Raw genomic sequence first — 18,804 nt, 5'->3', positions numbered from 1 at the left:
AATATTAACAATATATTCCGAAATATTTCACGAGCAAAGCCGCAGGTTGTAAGCTAGTTTCTTTTGTTATATATACAATGCTGCATTTAAGTACAAATATTTTTTTCCCCACTAAGAGTTGTAAAAAAATGTATGATAATAACGTTTGGGAAATTGTAGTACAAAAGTTAGTCACCAAGGAAAAGTTTTCATGAAATAGATGAGAGGTGTCCACATGATGAAAATGAAAGGAAATTTTTTTGTATTTATATTACCCTTCTAAATACACATCTTTTCATGCTGTTACATTTTGGAAACATGTACTTCGAAATTGTTTAAAATAAACACATTCATGAGCACAGAAATATAACCAGATAATCAGCCTTAGTCTTTCGCCGAATGGTGACACAGGGGCTCATTTCTCGCCAGTTATGATTCATATTTTTTTTTTTTGCTAAAATTATTACTATTTTGATTTTTCGTATCCAAATTATTAGCCAACCAAGTATGAAAAAAAGTATCTCTAAACCTTATTTAAATTATATTCTGGTAACTAACCACCAGAGAGAAATTGTTTATTACTGCATTTACGCTGGGCCTCATATTTTGTCCACATCCAGTAATTTGTTCAGAAAAAAAATCAAAGTTTCAAAAAAAAAAAAAATTATGGCAAACTGCAGGAAAAATTTTATAAACATTATATGACAAGGTATAATTTGTTTGATAGTAGTCACATAGAGTTTTATTAATATCGTACTGTTATGCACAGACGCTCCAGTACCTCCACGGTTATAGTGGACAGGGGGGCAGGTACGCAGAATTTTGATTTCGGGAGGTGGAGCTGTTTGCCAACTGTTTTCTGGCTAATTCTCTTTCCAATTTGACGTGACAACGTCTAATAAATCGATGAACGCCGTCTACACGCACGACAAAGCGTCCCGTTTCGCACATTGTCCCGTTACGCACATTGTCCCGTTACGCACATTGTCCCGTTACGATAATTGTACGCTTGCGCCGCATCTATCTCTCTTCCACTCGATTGGGACAACCATCGATTTGCCTGACTTTTTCGAGGCACATTAAACTTGAAACACTCCCGTTCGTTTCCTACTTTTACTATCACCGTCCTATCCTTAACAGAATAACACAGATTGGAAGAAGTTAAATAGCAAACATGTATAAAAGTTATAGTTAAAATAATCTCTTCGTTGAAGAAATAAACATATTTGAATTGATGAGTGCAAAAGTAAATTTATCAATTAAATTGTAGATTTCATTTCACTCCTTCTTTGTATCCATACAAAACAGTGATAATTCAATAAAAAAAATTATTCAATCTTATTCATAAAAAAGTATGCAATCATTTCATCAATGTTTTGTTTTGACGGTGTCACGTTGAACTATCGTCCGTAAACCGACTTTACAGACAACCAATTTTTTTTTGTTTCTGTGGGAATGGTAGAGGGGAAGGCCCCTGACAGTGGGCTGGATAGGAGGACGGGCGGGCAGGCGGGCAGGCGCTCACGCCTCTCTGATGATGACGTTCTGCGCCGGGTCCCAGGGCAGCTGCGGGTCGCGGCTCTGCGGGTCGCGGCCCCAGTCCAGGTCCCCGGGAGGCCACTGGTTGTTCAGGTCGTTCATGGAGGGCGGCGGCTCCTGCGCCGTCGTCGCCGCCAGCAGCGCGAGCAGCAGTAGCGCCGTCAGCGCCGCCATTCTGCAACAGCCGGCGAAACTCTCGTCAACCTCAACACGCCAGCTCCTCACTTTCCCAGCAGTTGCTCTCCTATAGACCCTGCCGCATTCGCGCAGTCGCATCTGTCCGATGTGTAGGGCCAGTCAACAAGAGGCAAAGTAAGCACTTTTTACCAGCAGACCTGAAAACTTGATATAAGGGTAATTCGGTGACGCTTAATCGATTGGTGCAAATTTTTTTTTGCAATCGGACGTGAAGTTTTTGGAGATAAGGGTTACAAATTGGTTAAAATCAGTTTTTTTCTCAGAATTTAGACGTTTAATCGAAAAACGTTTCAAACATAATTTGCTGAGAATTAAAAAATACATTAAAAAGGTTCTCAGGTACATCTTCGTATTTGCACACATGAGCGAGAAATATTGGAAAGAAAGTAGTAAAGCGTAATTGTACGTAAAAGTGGGGCTAGTGTGCGTGCGAGCGTACGTGTGAACTAAACACAAACGAGCGCAAAATCGTTATGTACAGGGATATATAATTATTTCAGAAGTAGAGGACGAAATGAATCGGTTAACTTCTGCCCAAGGGTTACCCCCACCATACGTAAAGCTTTTATTTAGACTTACAAATAAAAACATCGTCTCTTTAAATAATGTTGATAAGCGAGTCGAGCCATTTACTTACCCATTATTTTACCCAGCCGGCACGGATGGTTTTAGCCCCCCCCCCCCCCTTTTCTAATAAAAAAACGAGCAAAGCTCGGTCATCCAGGTACTATAATCTTAAGTAGCTTGGCTTCTGGGTTGTAGCCGTGTCCTTGGCGGATAATTCACCGACGTTTCGGCCAAGGACACGGCTGCAACCCAGAAGCCAAGCTACTTCAGACAATGGCCGTGAAAGCCTGCGCACATTATTATATTATATAATCTTATTTAAATGATACGCTCATAAAAAGGATGAAAGCGGTCCGCGCAATACGCGACTGAGAAAGGCTGCGTGTATCTCGTGGGCCGCTCGCGAACAACGAGGTTGTCTCCAGGGAAGACCGGCAGCCGCCAAGGAAGAAGGAAGGATGCCATTGTTTCCGAAGGAGCGGCAATCTGTGCAGTTCGCCGCAGGGTCCTCGAGAAGGAGAGAGATCAATGGAGGGAGGGGAGGGGAAGGCATTACAAGAGGCCCCAAGCCGCGTAGTAGAAGGGTGGGTGAAGCACCGAGGGGGCGATACCTATAAATTACGAGGTAAGATAATAGAAGGGGGCTGCTCACCCCGTGCGCAGCACGGAAGGGTTGCAGAGGGCAATGGAGGTTCGGGTAACGGAATCATCCGAGCTCGACTGCGTTGCGTGAGCGACCCCCGACGGCAGACGATGAGGGGGCCTAGAGGAAGCCGTGCCATCGCGTCCAGAGCGTCGCCGGCACAAAGGACCGCTCGCGACTGCGTCTGTAAGAGCCCGTCTACAATAGTCCGAACCTGTGCGTGGTCCGTGTCCTCATCCGAATGTGAGTGACGTCACATTGCCTCACAGGAAACTGCCCTGTCCGCAATTGCGATGTCCGATGTCCGAATGTATTGATTTATAAAGTTGTTACCAGAGCGCAGTAAATGTGCCAAACCAAATCTTTTTGTTTATTGTTTCGAATCTTTGTAGTTTGAGAATGAACTTATGAAAGTTGTGAGAATTCAATACGTATTACATATTTATTCAGTAAGGCAAAGTGGCTCTTCTTGACTTACAACACCTTCCATTTCCTTCAATAACAAAAAACAAACACCACGTTTTCAAACGGTAACCGGAAATTCAAATTTCGTGAGTGTTCTGTTATCAAAACTTTGTTTTATCTGATTTATAAGGGTAGTAGCTACTAAAGTAAAAAAAAAAAAATTGCACACAGTAGAGTAACACTAAAAATTTAAAATTAATACTTTTTTTTCAGCCAAAAAAAAGTTAATTGACTTTGAAGGTCAGGTGCGGTCTGGATTAGGTTGGTTTTAGATATCTCTTACAGAGGGGGACATGGGTTCGATGGAGGTGTTGAGGACGGGTTGATTGGGAAAGGGGGGGGGGGGCCAAGGACCTATTCCACGCGCGGTTGACTCACGCACGACGCTCGCACTTCCCACTCGTCAAGTTCCCACGCACGCCCTTACGCACACAAAGACCACGCCGATCCAGTCTGCCCCCCCCCCCCCCCACCCTCCTTACACGCCCCTTGCCAACGTACTTCCGATCGAGCTATCGACGCGCTAATAACAAGACCCGTGGGGGGGGGGGGGGGAGAGCCCTGGGGGCTTGCACGACCCCCCGCCAGTATTGCGCGCCGCGGGAAGCCTAAGATTCACTGATCCCCGATAATTCGCGGGTACGGCTGAAGTTCGAGGCTCGCTCGTGGAGGGAATAAAATAAAATAAAATAATAATAAAGCAGGAACACCATTTTGAAAGATTTAATACATTTTTTTTCGTGATGTTAGCGTACACAGATTCCTTTTAGAAATCAGTTGTTGCCAAGATATACTTTGTAACATACAAGAAAATTCTTTTCAATTCGTTATTTTTGCATGAATGAAATACGTTTTGGAAACAATACTGAAATTTTTCTGGACTATTATTTTAATTTATGTTTAATACTTCGTACAAGCACCGCTATTTTAAACCATGGAAAAGATAAACTGAATATTCAACTATTTGATTTTATTTTGTTTCAACGTGCTTATTAATGTGTGCAGTTAATACTGGAAATATATTCTATGAACCGTTTGCAAATAACTCTTAACAGTTAGAGGTATTGGAACAATGCAGATCATAAATACCCGGGTAAGAAACCGAACCCAGCATTACTGCGAACACTATTGTGATGTGAAACAGTTTGTTTTAATGTAAATGTACAAATTTACAGTGTAGTTCGACCGTAGATGACTTGGGCGTAGGTCCGGGAAGGGTTGGGGGGGGGGGGGGGGGAGGGGGAAACATGGCCCTGGGTCCCTCTGGAATTAAAAATCGTCTATCTGTGGAGGAATTCGTAACAGTGAAACGGGGATGATAAAATGTCATAAATACGCCAAAAACCAAGTTTAAATTTTTTTCAAGTGAATTTTTTTTTTGCGCGATGGGAGTAAAATTGATTAATAATTATTGATATCCTGAGCAGTTATTTTGAAATGGGTAATAATTTTGTTGATTCATCTTTATTTATCAAAATTGTATTCTTTCTCTTCTTTTCTCTCGCTGCCGTTTACCCCTTTACGATATACTTAGGAGTCGAGGTTTGAATTGCCAAAGAAGTTTTACTTCTATCACCGTACCGAGTACACGTGCTTTATTTTTATTTAATATCATAAATTCTTTTGCTTATTACAAACATATAGCCCTAGATCGCCTGGTGAAATGACTTGTGTCAGTTAACACCAACCGTTAAACCCTTGGACCTCAGATTCCTCAACCCCCCCCCCTGTCGCGAGAATAATAAATTCGCGCACTTGTTGGTTCGCTGTGTCACAACCCAATCAACCTTTCATTTTGTTTACACTCATCTATAAGTTACTTGGGAAAGCTACTTTCCCAGGGAGGAAAAATAAATAAAGAACTTTTTGACGTGACAACGTCTAATAAATCGATGAACGCCGGCTGAACGCATGAAAAAGTGTCCCGTTACGCACACTGTTCCGTTACGCTGTGTCCCGTTACGCTCATTGTACGCTTGCGCCGCATCTATCTCTCTTCCACTCGACTGTTTATAAAGCGAAGTGAAAAGTTAATGTGGTTTTCATTGCTTATTACAACAACAATTTCGGCAATAAAGGTTAATTATCCTTGCATTTTAAAAATCTTATTACTATTATAATTTCAAGTATTTATTCTTTTATTATTAAACTAAAAATGATTCAATTTTATTCATAAATGTATGCAATCATTTCATCAATGTTTTGTTATGACGTTGTCACGTTAAACTATCGTCCGTAAACCGACTTTACAGACAACCAATTTTTTTTTTTTCGTGGAAGGATTTCATTATTTGTGCGACAGAACATGAAAAGCAAAATCTAAAAATGCGAATAATACCCGCGGGGGGGATGATGACTCGGGGTAAGTGAAATGTCAGGCTCCCGAGAGCTCGGGTTCACATGGCGCCCTGCGGAGCGCGCATTGTCCGGCTTCAGTGTTCAGTGTACACCCGAGGGTACACGGGTACACTCCCTTCCACTTCCAAACGCCAGGACGGGCTTCAGACATCGCACTCCAGGCTGGGTCCCAACAGAGCCTGCACAAGATCAAGTTTACGTTTGATGTGTTAACGTCTGGGTCGTTACCACAACGCCGAAATACCACAACGCCGAACGTACAATAACGCCGAATACTATAACGCCGAATGCCAAATTGACCGCAACGCCGACAGCTAGAAAACTGCTGTGTACCACAACGCCGAAATACAGTAACGCCGAAAAATGTTGCTGCAGGGAGAGAGAGAGAGAGAGAGAGAGAGAGAGAGAGAGAGAGAGAGAGAAGGGGGGGGGGGGGGGGGCACAGGAGCAAAATGAAAAACTGAATGAATTTGTGTGCTAAGCTTACCTAACCTAACCTTTGTGGCAGTCCTGCAATGACATTTTTAGGCGTTAACGTATTTCGGCGTTGTGGTGCGTCCCCGTAACGTCTTCTTAGCTCTCGGTACACGGCATTTACGTATGAGTGACTTCGTGAATGGCACGGAAGTTAAGGGACGGAAATGTGTAACGGCGCTGCCATCTGTGGCGGATGACTCAAGAAAAAGTTCACAAAAAGAAAGGAAAAGTGTATAGTATTAATTCATGTTTTTAAAGACTATTTTCTTAATATTGCTATTTTCTAAGGGCTATTTTTTTATCATTCCTACTTTCTAAGGGCTGTTATCATTGATATTTTCTAAGGGCATTTTCTAATCATTTATATTTTCTAAACCTTCTACAAAACGACGTATGTGTGTGTTTGTGTGTATATATACATAAACAAATACATTTTAAATACTTTTTTTTTTTTTGCATAATTAGCAGTCAAAGTTACATTTTTAAAGTCTTTGGGGTGTAAAAGTAACGAGAAATATCTAGATGATTACAGAACGGTAACTTTTCTTTTTTTAGTTTTAAAGACAATATTACTGGATAATCCATTGTATGATAGGTTTTTATGAAATCTCTGGAGAAAGAAAAAAAACTTAATTTTACCTAGCCTTTCAAAGTTCTTTTAAATCACGAGAATTTTGGACTTCCAAGTAAAATAATTTTTTTTTTAAATTAAATTCAAGCTATTATTGCTGTGATATTGTTCTAATTCCTTTCACTGAATTCTCTGTACTTTTTTTACATTTAACTTTTGACATCAACTGTTTTTGTACCTATTCATCTTTTTTTTTTTTTTCCTGCTCTTTAGGTTTTCTCTGTGATATACATTGCAAATTAGCAATGGCTTTTATATTATATTGCATTGCCTTCAAACGGTTCGAACCCAAAAAAAAGTTTAAGTTTTGTAATCCATTTAATACTCCTTATTTGAACGAGCCGGAGAGTATGGTATATACTCTGAAGTCTAGCACCAACTGGGTTAATCGTACATAAAACATTTTTAAACTTGAAAAGGGACGAACCTTCTTAAGAGCAGAGAAGGGTTCGGGGAAGACAACGCCCCCGTTGTTTCCTTTTGGAAGGAAGAGGATGCGACACACACGAGGCACGAGAGAATACGTCATTAATCGGAATTGGGAATAGAGGTGGATGGAGGGGAGGGAGGAGGGAGCCTTCGTCGAGTTTTACCGCCCACGAACGATTAGTCCGTCCCGTAAAAAGAGCATCGATTCCCCAGGAAGTACACGAGACGACCTTATAAGGGCGGCGAACAGGGACTTTAAAGAGAGCTGATAAGGCCGGGCGCGGTAGTTCCGAGGACTTATCGACTTCCTTGCAGGGACGACGGAGCTATACTTCGGGATCTCTTAACGGTTCGGTTGTCCGCAACGACTCAAGTTTCTCCGAGCAATGCTAATACCATTTTACTCTCGGGCACTTTCAGCGGTGGTGGGTTTTTAATACGCGAATTAGCGTGATACGCCGACTGCCCGTGATCCTCAAACTTGGGAGAAGGGAGTTGAAGCTGATCGGCTTTCCTTTCACCGCCCCGGTGTCACGAGCTCTACTTGTCCCGGAATAATACCAAGTTTCAATTATAAATTGCAAAGACATCCCACGCCATAAGTCTCGTCTGTAAGAACCTATATCGTTATGGGTCGGGAAAGCATCAGGTGGTCAAGAGAACCAAAAATGTTGGTCATAGAAAGAATATCCCTGACACACTTTCCAATCTTCGTCCCTTACGGTATTTGACAACAAAGTTGGGTGGGGGAGGGGGAGCGGGTATTATACCAAATAATTTCTCCGGTTTTATTCAAAAAAATTAAGTTGCACAGGTAACCTCAAAAATGTTTAAAAATCCTGTATCAATGCCAAAGTTTAATTTTGGACTGGGACAGCTAGACGTTTAAATTTTTACATTATATTGAAAAAAAAAAAAATAATGCGTTACAGTGCTGGATGGGAAATTTAAACATTTTATGATTTTAAGCTAGATTCAAATCACATAAATATTCGTTTAATGGTTAAATAAATGTTCTTCCATCTTTAATAAATATTGACAAATTATTAACTTTTACCAGATAAATTATTTAACACACTACATCTACATGTGAATATTATTTTAGTTTCATAAATGCTTTATTCTGATACGTGCTTCGCTGTTTTAAGGTACTCTGAGGCAGAAACAGCCACCATTTAAGTTTTCGCTTGGCAAGTTTCAGATTAGCCGATTTCGTCAAACGTACAAAAATACATTTTAAAGGTAAAATATTTTATGGAAACTCAGTCATTCAACTTGTCGAATAAACATGGCTGCTAGTGACGTTTTCGGTGTCGTCATAACCCTTCAGCATTATTTGTCCAACTTCAAATGAAGGTGTTGTAAACGAGAGTTTGGCAGTGTAGCAGGGCCTTTTGTGATAGGTAGGAATGGGAAAAATCCACGGGTTCAATGACCTCCAGGATAAACTCCACAGTCTTAAGCGCACTCACACAAATGCCACACGGCCATTGGCTGCCCACACGTGACGTCATATCAACTGGATTGCCTGTGGTTCGTAAATATTTTGGTTTAGGGTTTGTGATTGGCCCAGAGACCTCCGGCTGAACTGCGAGCAAATTGCAGATGTAGCACGAAGTTATTATGTGTTTGAATGATAGCGTATAGCGAAATGAATCCGTGATTTTTTTCTAGTATCTAGGAATAGCAACTTACCATTGGAAATCCACTCCCATTCCTATGTACGTGTGAAAAAAAAAAGTAAGCTACCACAACAGAGATATAAAAAATAGATATAAAATTAATGGCAGCGGTATTTATTTGGAAGAATGCAACTTTATGGACACCGTTAATGCAACTTCGCGAGAAAAAAATTCTGAACGCTCGACTCTATTTCGATTTGTTATGTTTATTAATGTGCGCAGTTTATATTGGAAATGTATTCAGGGTACGGTGTGTCCCGTTACGCTCATTGTACGCTTGCGCCGCATCTATCTCTCTTCCACTCGACTGGAACAACCATCGATTTGACTTTTTCGAGGCAAATTAAACTTGAAACACTCCCATTCGTTTCCTACTTTTCCTATCATCGTCCTATCCTTAACAGAATAGCACAGATCGGAAGAATTTAAATAGCAAACATGTACGCAAAATTATAGTTAAAATAATCTCTTCGTTAAAGTAATAAACAAATTTGAATTAATGAGTGCAAATAAAAGTAAATTTATCAATTAAATTGTAGCTTTCATTTCACTCCTTTGTATCCATACAAAATAGTGATAATTCAATAAAATTATTCAATTTTATTCATAAAAGTATGCAATCATTTCAGCAATGTTTTGTTATGACGTTGTCACTTTAAACTATCGTCCGTAAACCGACTTTACAGACAACCAATTTTTTTTTTTTGTAGCGATACCTACAGTTGCTCTCATGAAAGGGCGGACGCACACAGAACGACACATGGCACGTCAAGACGAGACGTTTTGTCCGACAGCAGTTGACCGTGTATTTGCATACAAGCAACGCACACAGGAGTCGCGATCAGACACAGCATCGAGTGACTGCTCCAACTCCGTCGCGAGTAGGGTTACCAGACGTCCGGCAAAAGGAGGACATGTCCTCCTTTTTATGTATTTTTTTGCGTCCGGCCGGATTTTCCTTAATGCTCCAAAATGTCCGGCTTTTTTTATAAAGTGAGATAATTCCTGCAGTTACACTCTGAGTAAAGCGCGCGGTGTGCGCTAATGCGCTGTCCGCAGTCACCCCACTAGTAAGTAGTTCTATGACAGCTTGACAGGTAGCAGCACATGCAGAAGCACGTGCTTTTAATTATGCTGTATATGCGTAGTTTGTTTGATTCTTTATACTGAAACTGTATTAAATGCCAAAACATTGTAAAATATCGTACTCCATTGTAATTAATTCATGGCTTTTTTTAAAAAAATATATTGTCCTCCTTTTTAGTGAAATGTCCTCCTTTTGCGAGGTGAATGACCTCCTTTTTTGTTATCAGTGTCTGGTAACCCTAGTCGCGAGCAGACTGTCTGATGACCGCAGTGTGCATTCCCTTATTTACTCCATGGTAGTTGTGTTTGTAGCTGACCAGTTAAACACTGTTTTACATAGTTACTTTAATCTGAGTAGATATTCGCTTGTAAAGTAGGTATGTTAACTGATCGATTAGTATGTTAAGTACAGGAAAGACCTATTTTATACAATCCATCTTTGAATGACTATCACGACCATGGGCGCAAATCTGTAGGATTTCCAGGGGGGGCCCGTGAATTCTGTGGTTAAAGAATTTTGCGGTAGAGGTCAACCGAAACAAGTATTCTCTGGATGATAAGCTCGTATGTTATACACTTTATTTTTACGTAAGTGATATTAACAATAAAGCAGAGCAACATGTTTTAGTAATTATTAATTAATGACTATAATAAGTGATCTCTCAAACATGTTTGAATAATTTGCTAACCTAAATACATAAAATATCCATAAAAAAATCTATAAAAATAATATACGTGTATATAATGCAAATAGATAACACCCCATTTTCCAAAAGTGTTTATTCTAATTTCAATTTAAAAATAAATTATTAAATTAAAATAAAACAAATATTTAAGGGGGGCTCCCATACAACAAACGTGAAAACAGAATAAAATTTCACAAATCATGTATTTCTGTTGCCGCTATAACAATAAATACAGAATAAAATAAATATTTAAGTGGGGCTCCCATACAACAGACATGATTTTTTTTTTTGCCGTTTTTATAGATAATGGTACGGAACCCTTCCTGCGCGAGTTCGACTCGCACTTTGTCGGTTTTTTTTATGCCACATCACATGATTACTGCGATTCAAATGCTGTTCCTGAAATTCTTTGTTCACAGTTTTTGATGCGCCCTAAAAATCCAAAGCGCCAAAGCTAATAAACGGATCAACATCAAATGAACGATCGAATCATATTAAAACCCTTAAAGACTACTTTATTTAGTAAAGGCATCAACCAGGTAAAAAAGAAAAAAAAATTAAATAACAAATGAAAAATCTCGGAGATAGAACTATGAAATTTATCCTACAGCTAATTGAACCACATACATTTCTCGGCTTATATTTAGTATAATCAGTATTTTGGCAGTGAATTATTTAGTTAAAATATGCCGCTTGATTAGTTATTAAAGAGACGCGTTTGCTTCCTTATTAACTTAAATACGGATGTGTAACGTTTAAATACTTCTTTCTCATTCTTACTTCTGTTTACTCTTGCAGTGTTGCGGTTATCAAACAACAAATGCTATAAAGTGATTATCGGCCATGAATTGTGAAAATTATCGTTTGATAATAAAAGGGGAGTGATTTTTAAATTCCATATTGACGAGGAAAAAAAAATATTCCCTGTATATTCACATGTAACGTACAGAGCAGCTAGCCTTACAGAATGGAGATGAGCTAAAAAATTCCAGAAAATGGTATATAAGTTTCAGTTCGTAAATAAACTAAATTCTGCTATAATTACTGTTAAAGTTTTAAGTTATTTATTTACTGGAAAAAATAACGTTACACAATCACTTAAATAAAATATATTACCTAAATAATAGTCACTACTTATAAAACAATCAAGCTTACCAGGTGAGAATCAGATTCTGTTTTCCGTTTCTTCCGCGTCACGAACTTATCCATGTTGATGTTTGCCAAGAAAGCAGAAGACTGGCGCACACGAGAGCCAAACCACTTTAAAAACAGACTACCTGAAACCTATAATACTGTCGATTCAGAGCACAAGGTAGTGTGAGTAACAATGGGGAGGCAATGCTAACGGAACCCTATCCTAGCTTCGTCCTTTGGAATGAACGGTTTCTAGGAATTAAGGGTTTCAAAGTTCTCACTGGAAAACTGCATACCACGGCTTTCGCAAAAGGGGTAAGGGAAAATAACTACGGAACTCGAAGGTAGGAATGTAAAGCATGTAGAAGTGTCTATCGTCATTGTAAATAATAATCTCTCATATATATATATATATATATATGTGTGTTGTGTACACCATTAACTTTAAAATCACGGAGTGGGCCCCCCCAAGGAGGGGCCCATTAATTCCAGGGGGGGCCCGGGCCCCCCTGGCCCCCCCGGGATCTACGCCCATGATCACGACAACAATTTGATTGGAAGAATCAGGGGGGGGGGGGGGAATAACGTAACGGAAATAACGGTGTTAATCTGTCGCGCGACATCCTGTGGTGTCGCGCCGTGTCGCTTCTGAGTCCGTGTGTGCCGGGCCTTAACGTACAAATTTACAAATATATGTAATATTATTACGGGCAGGTATTTTTCGCGAAACAATCTGAACGCCTATTCGACTGCAACAAGGTATACCCGCACCAGCTGGTTCTTCCTTGTGATTGGCGGCCGTCTGCGAGAGAAGTCGTTGCCTTACTTGACCGAGCCACTCAAGACGCGTTTGCTTCCGCAATGAATGGCTGTGATTGGTGCTGTCACATTCGACATGTACCTAAAAGAAACACACCCAATCACGAAACACATACGATTCTACAGTGTTTTAACTGTTAACTAGTCTCGGAATCTTTTCGCGAAATATGCATGCACCTACATGATTATTTTTTAGTTACATTATACATGATAATTTTTAGTTACAATTACAAAAAAAAATAATAGTAAAATACAGCGGGAGTGTAAATATTTTAACCGGGTTGGTAATTGATATTTTGTGAAGGTCGCTGTGTTTCCCCAGGTTCGGAAGAGACCTATGCAAACGCCGCTTGACTGTTTCGAGGTTGGTCACCCCTGGGCCGGGCTGCTATCCGGGCTTATGTCCACGGGTTTATGTCCCCTGCCGCAGGAGTTGTGTCCGGGATGGAGGGGGGGGGGGGGGGTTGAAGACCACGAACTACCCGGCTGGACCGGACGAAGAAGACAAGGGTGCGTACGAGAGGCCAGGCCCGCAAGTATGCACGACTCGCAGAGAGGGCGGGGGGGAAGGCATACGCAGGGTTCCGCGTGTGAGGTTAACCAACACAAGACATCTCCTCTGAAGAGCGTGCTTCAGCTTCATATACGTCCTTATTTTGAAGGGGGAGAAGGAAAAAAAAAACTAAATTTTCACGTAGGCACGTTCATGTTTACTAGGTGTATAAAGCTGAGCATCACATGGTTTCGCCGATAACGCCCTTTCTACAGTGGCAAGTAAACGGAGACGGAAATTCACATTTTGTGTTATTCTAAATCTACACTAATCTCGCCCTACAGAAAGGCTGATAATTGCAGCTATATAAAGGCTACAACTAATCCGATTGCAACATTCGAAACCGCTTAGATTTAATGTCAGGCAATCTTCAGAGTCACTTGAAACATGGCCTTTAACGGTCCAAACATCTGATAATTGAAAAATTGAAATTGTGAAAAATGATGAACATTTACTCTAAAAAAAATTCCATGTTTTATTTACTAACGAGTTGTAGTTTTCTTCCCTTAGCAAAAAAAAAAAAAAAAAAAAAACAATTTGAGCCGTGTTTTAATCCTCCAATTATTTCAATGACATAACTTTACGACTGCTCAGGACTCCTTGGGAGCTGATTCTCGGATAACCTTGTCCTCAGTTGATGGCTACGTAATATAAGGAAATGTTCATGCTGAGTTTCAAGTCTGTAGGACCTGAAAAACGGGAGATTTTCATATTTAACGACCCCGCAAGATTTTAACGGACACGAAGAGTGCATCAACAAGGGAATAACCGTTGCCATGGGGAATTTTCATCTCTAACGTCCCCGAAGCGCCCCTCCACCCCTCTTTAGACGAATTTTCAAAAAAAAAAAAAAAAAAAAAAAAATCAAACACGTGTTATTTTATTCCTTTTGAAGAATATATTTACAAAATTTCATCATCGTAACTTCAAACAAACTTTACCTCCCATTTTCACCCCTTTAGGAATGGAATTTCATAAAACCACTATTCAGTGCACCCGTTGGGAACTCAAGGATTATTTCCACCAAATTTCAAATCTCTAGATTTAGGGTGTACGCTGTCAGTCAGTCAGTCAGTCAGTCAGTCAGTCAGTCAGTCAGTCAGTTAGTCAGTCAGTCAGTCATGGTACTATTTTAAGGGCATAGATAAACAGATGTCTTCAACGAAGTTTCTTCGCTTGTGGTATTTAGTCAAGTCGAGGGCTGCCCTCTCGACCGCGATCTCGACCGAAACGTCGTTGAAAACTTCGCCCTCGAAGAGGCTAAATCCCACAATTTAAAGAACTTAAGACAACCGCTGCGAAATTCTGAGATCTAAATTCAATTGCTCAACTCCGAATTCAAAGACTAAGTAAGTCATAAGTAGGGCCATGCATTTTTTTGCGAAAAGATTTCGACACTAGTTATAAGTTAAAACACTGTAGCACCTGTCTGTGTTTCGTGATTGGGTGAACTTCTTTCAGGCGCATGTCGATTGTCACCACACCAATCACAGTAATTCAGTGGGGTAGCAAACGCGTCCTGAGTGGCTCGGTCAAACAAGGCAACGAAAGACTTCTCTCGCAGATGGCCGCCAATCACAAGGCAGAAACCGCTGGTGCGGGTATACTTTGTTGCAGTCTAATAGGCGTTCAGATTTATTCACGAAAAATGCCTGCCCCTAGTCATAAGTAGAGACCTGCAAAATTAGCGGCTAGACTCTATCTACTACACTCTACACACTCGGGCAAATGCCACCTGTTCATTGGCTGCTGACTTGTGAGTCGTCTCGACTGAGTGTCTGTGATTCGACATTTCTATGAGTGAGGGTCTCTAATTGGCCCTCAGTCATCCAGATTAACAGTGAACCAATGGCAGAAGCAGCGCTAAAGGTATAACTATTTGAATTGTAGCATATCACGAAATGAATCTGCGAATTTTGCAGGTCTCTAGTCATAAGTCACGTGCATGTTCCCCCCCCCCCCCTCCCCCCCACCGTGATGAACCTGCAGCGGGGATGTGCTTCGGTCGAACTCAGCCCCATCCTGTAGATCCGACAGGCGTCAAGTTCAGACCTCGGTGATCGACAGAAAGGCGGCGGTGTGGGACGAGGAGATAATCGACTATCCGACTCTGGGTTGAGGACGGAGGGGGGAATTGAGGGAGGAGGAAGAAGGAAGGAAAAAAAGACAACAAAGGAAGAGGCGGAAGGAAGCGGGAGAGCTCCGGCGAGCTAATCAGTTGCAAAGTTTCGCGATCCTCGCTGGCTGCGGCTCGGACAGTGATAGATTGATGGCGGTCGGCGCGTGACGTAACAGCGCCGCCTCGAGGCCCGCGTCGTCCATAATTTTGTATATTTTAATAAATTATTTTTTTAAATAAAAAAAATATCTGACGATGTTCTTGCAGAACCAACAAAAAAAAAAAAAAGATTTTCTGGAACCGTTCAGACTGGCATTCATCATTTATTGTTCAGAGTCACGAAAGGTTGAATGCAGCAGCAATCACTGGAAATCAGAAACAGAATATTATTTGTGAGCAAGCGTGTCGAGTACATTCCGTTGACAGAAATACAGGAAAGCTATTCAGGGAATGGTTTACACATAACTTTAAGTATTGGAGGTACTGGGACAACACAAAGCATATATTCCCGGGTGATAATCCGAAACCAGTATATCTGCAAATACTATTATTGTATGTAAATTTACAAATGTACAAATATCTGTAATTTTATATGAATATTTCTGTTTCATTTACAAAAGAGAATTTACAGTGCACCAACCCACCGTGAATAAAACAAAATAAATTAGCAATCAATATAAAAACACACGAAATAAATTCAACCCTACTGTTGCTTACGATGGGACTGGTAAGTTCCGCAGGATAAATGATCAGGTTAGACTGCACAATTCTCTGTACAGTCGCTAGAAAATCAGCAAGTTTGACGCTATAATTTTCAACAAACTAAAGGCCACAGTTTTTATACATTGTAATATACTTTTATTAAGCATAAAGAATGTAATTTCGAGTTAAACACGTACCCCGAATTTGTCAATAACTAAAATAAGGCTTTCTATTAATGTGCATATTATTTTCAATGAATGTATTATTAAAATTTTGTTTAAAAGTACATTTTTTTTATATTGGACACGAATTTTATACTTAAGTCATTATTAATCATCTATAAAATATAAAAATAGTCATATTTTACTTACTGAGCTCTATAAAAAAAACCATGTCTAGGAATCTGAGTGGAAAACGGGAACGCGTGAAAGATCCCATTTACATATTTGAAGTCCACACTAGGAAAAAAATTAAATTTCAAAAAACTTTTTGCGTGTTTTTTCAAAGCATACGCAATATGTAAAAACTTTCAATTTTCTGTTCTAACCGTTTGGCGAGAGAGAAGCCTTTGACATATACAAAAACCGACAATATGATTATATATATACACACACACACAAACACACACACCACCCTTTCAGAGTGTTAATCTAGAGGCGAATAAAAGCTGTTTTGGAGGTGCCACGTAACTGCAATACACAGAACGTTCACTAACAATTGTCCAGAATGTTCTGCACATCCATCGTTCAGTTGCTGGTAGTGTGAAGTTTGGTAATAGCTACCTTGTAAAACCAATATTTAGAGACCGGAAAAATTCGCGGATTAATTTCGCGATATGCTGAAATGCAAATAGTTGTTATGCAACTTCTGCTATTGGTTCACTGTTAACCTGGAGGAGTGTGGGCCAGTTATAGACCCTCAGTCGAAGCAGTATCGAATCACGAGTCTCCCAATTGAGACGCATCACGAGTCAGTAGGCAATGAACAGGTGACGTTTGCCCGAGTGTGCACAGGATCTTGGAGTCTATCCTGGAGGTCATTGAATACACGAATATTTCCAGTCCCTAGCGATATTTGATAACTAAGTTTGATTAAACATTGAAACAATACATTATTGACTGTGAGCAAGTTAATGACCCGATGTTTCATCGTGCTCAATATAATTTAGTCAATACGCCGTTGATTCATTAAACTGTTTATCTTACGTTTAATTATTGGTAGGGACTGGAAAAATTCGCGTATTCAACGACCTCCAGGATAGACTCCACGATCCTGTGCACACCCGGGCAAACGTCACCTGTTCATTGGCTACTGACTTGTGAGGCGTCTCAATTGGGAGACTCGTGATTCGATACTGCTTTGACTGAGGGTCTATATAATTGGCCCATAGTCTTCCAGGTTAACAGTGAACCAATACCAGAAGTCGCATAAAGGTACAATTATTTGCATTCCAGCATATCGCGAAATGAATCCGCGAATATTTCCGGTATCTAATAATTGGTGTGAAAACAGATGATTTCAACCCACTATTTAATTTTTTTTTGTTTAAAATAGAGGCTGGTTTTAAAACATTAGAAGAGTAGAAGAACACACTAGTTTGGTGACTGATGTCTGGAAATTTCCCGCTGTGTTTCCCAAGTTTTTAAGATACATTTTCAATCCCCCTGAGTTCGCCGTGTTTTTTCCAGACGGCGCGCGTCCCTAGCCCGTCAGCGACACGTAATTTCAATCTCGGAGCGCCGTTCGTCGCGCAAATAGGTCACGTCTTCCGTTCCCGCGTGACGAGGGAACCAAGCACTTCCGCTCAGCATTCCGCGGCGGAGCTCCGTGAAATATGGACGCGTCGCCGAGTTGGAGTCTGCTGGAGTTAAGAACCCGCCCGAGGGGGGGGGGGGGGGGGGGAAATAGTTATCTAACATTTCATGCATTTTCAACAGCAACAAAAAAAAGTATCTTGGCTTCTGGATTGTAGCCGTCTCCTTGGCGAATAATTCACCGATGTTTACGGTCGACATTGCAGTCGCCATCATCAGGGAGAAGTTACCTACTACTCCCTGATGATGGCGACTGCATCGTCGACCGAAACGTCGGTGAACTATTCGCCAAGGACACGGCTACAACCCAGAAACCAAGATACTTCAGACAAAGGCCGTAAAAGCCTGCGAACATCATCAAAAAAAAAAATATTATTTTTTCCTGACATCACAAGCATTTTGTTAATTGTAACACGTGACTGGAAATATCACCGATTTCACTAACCTCTAGGATAAAAATACGACACACATTCATTGTATGCTTGTGTGAAAGTCACGTGTCCATCGGCTGCTGATCCGTGAGACGTATAAACTGGGGATCAGGTGATTGGATATCTTCTTTCGTCGAGAGTTTCTCATTGGCCTTGAGTCATCCGTAGTGTCTTATATATATAGAAAATCATATTCGGGTACACAGTAAACCAACAATTTTTGCCCTGAAACCCAATGAATCCCCGAAATTTCCTCTGGCCCCTACTTATTAGTTACGGACCCGGAGGGGGGGGGGGACCCGGGGTAGAATCCAGTATGTAGTGGAATTTTTCATGTGTCTGGTTACGGCCAAAATAAAGATTTACAAGATGGTTTTTTTTTTATTTTCGGTGTTTGTACCACACCCACACTACCTGAATTCTCAGCGCGTGACAGTGATTGTAAAAAAAAAAAAAAAAAAAAAAGCAGAACGTGACCAATCAGCACTAGTT

General features: G+C 40.6%; 1 protein-coding gene across 1 annotated transcript in view; it reads right to left on the bottom strand.

The window, feature by feature from the left end:
* The window catches only part of LOC134540129 (CD109 antigen-like), a 487,552-nt gene that overhangs the window by 51,949 nt on the left and 416,799 nt on the right, over window positions 1-18,804 (bottom strand). The window contains exon 14 of the mRNA XM_063382655.1: window positions 1,505-1,693. Coding sequence (XP_063238725.1) covers window positions 1,505-1,693 — 189 coding nt within the window. The remainder of the gene's footprint in view (window positions 1-1,504; window positions 1,694-18,804) is intronic.

The sequence above is a fragment of the Bacillus rossius genome, chromosome 16 (genome assembly GCF_032445375.1).
Source record: "Bacillus rossius redtenbacheri isolate Brsri chromosome 16, Brsri_v3, whole genome shotgun sequence".
Taxonomy (NCBI): Eukaryota; Metazoa; Arthropoda; class Insecta; order Phasmatodea; family Bacillidae; genus Bacillus; species Bacillus rossius.
Note: the sequence above shows the minus strand (reverse complement) of the source record. Positions and strands in the feature narration are given on the sequence as shown.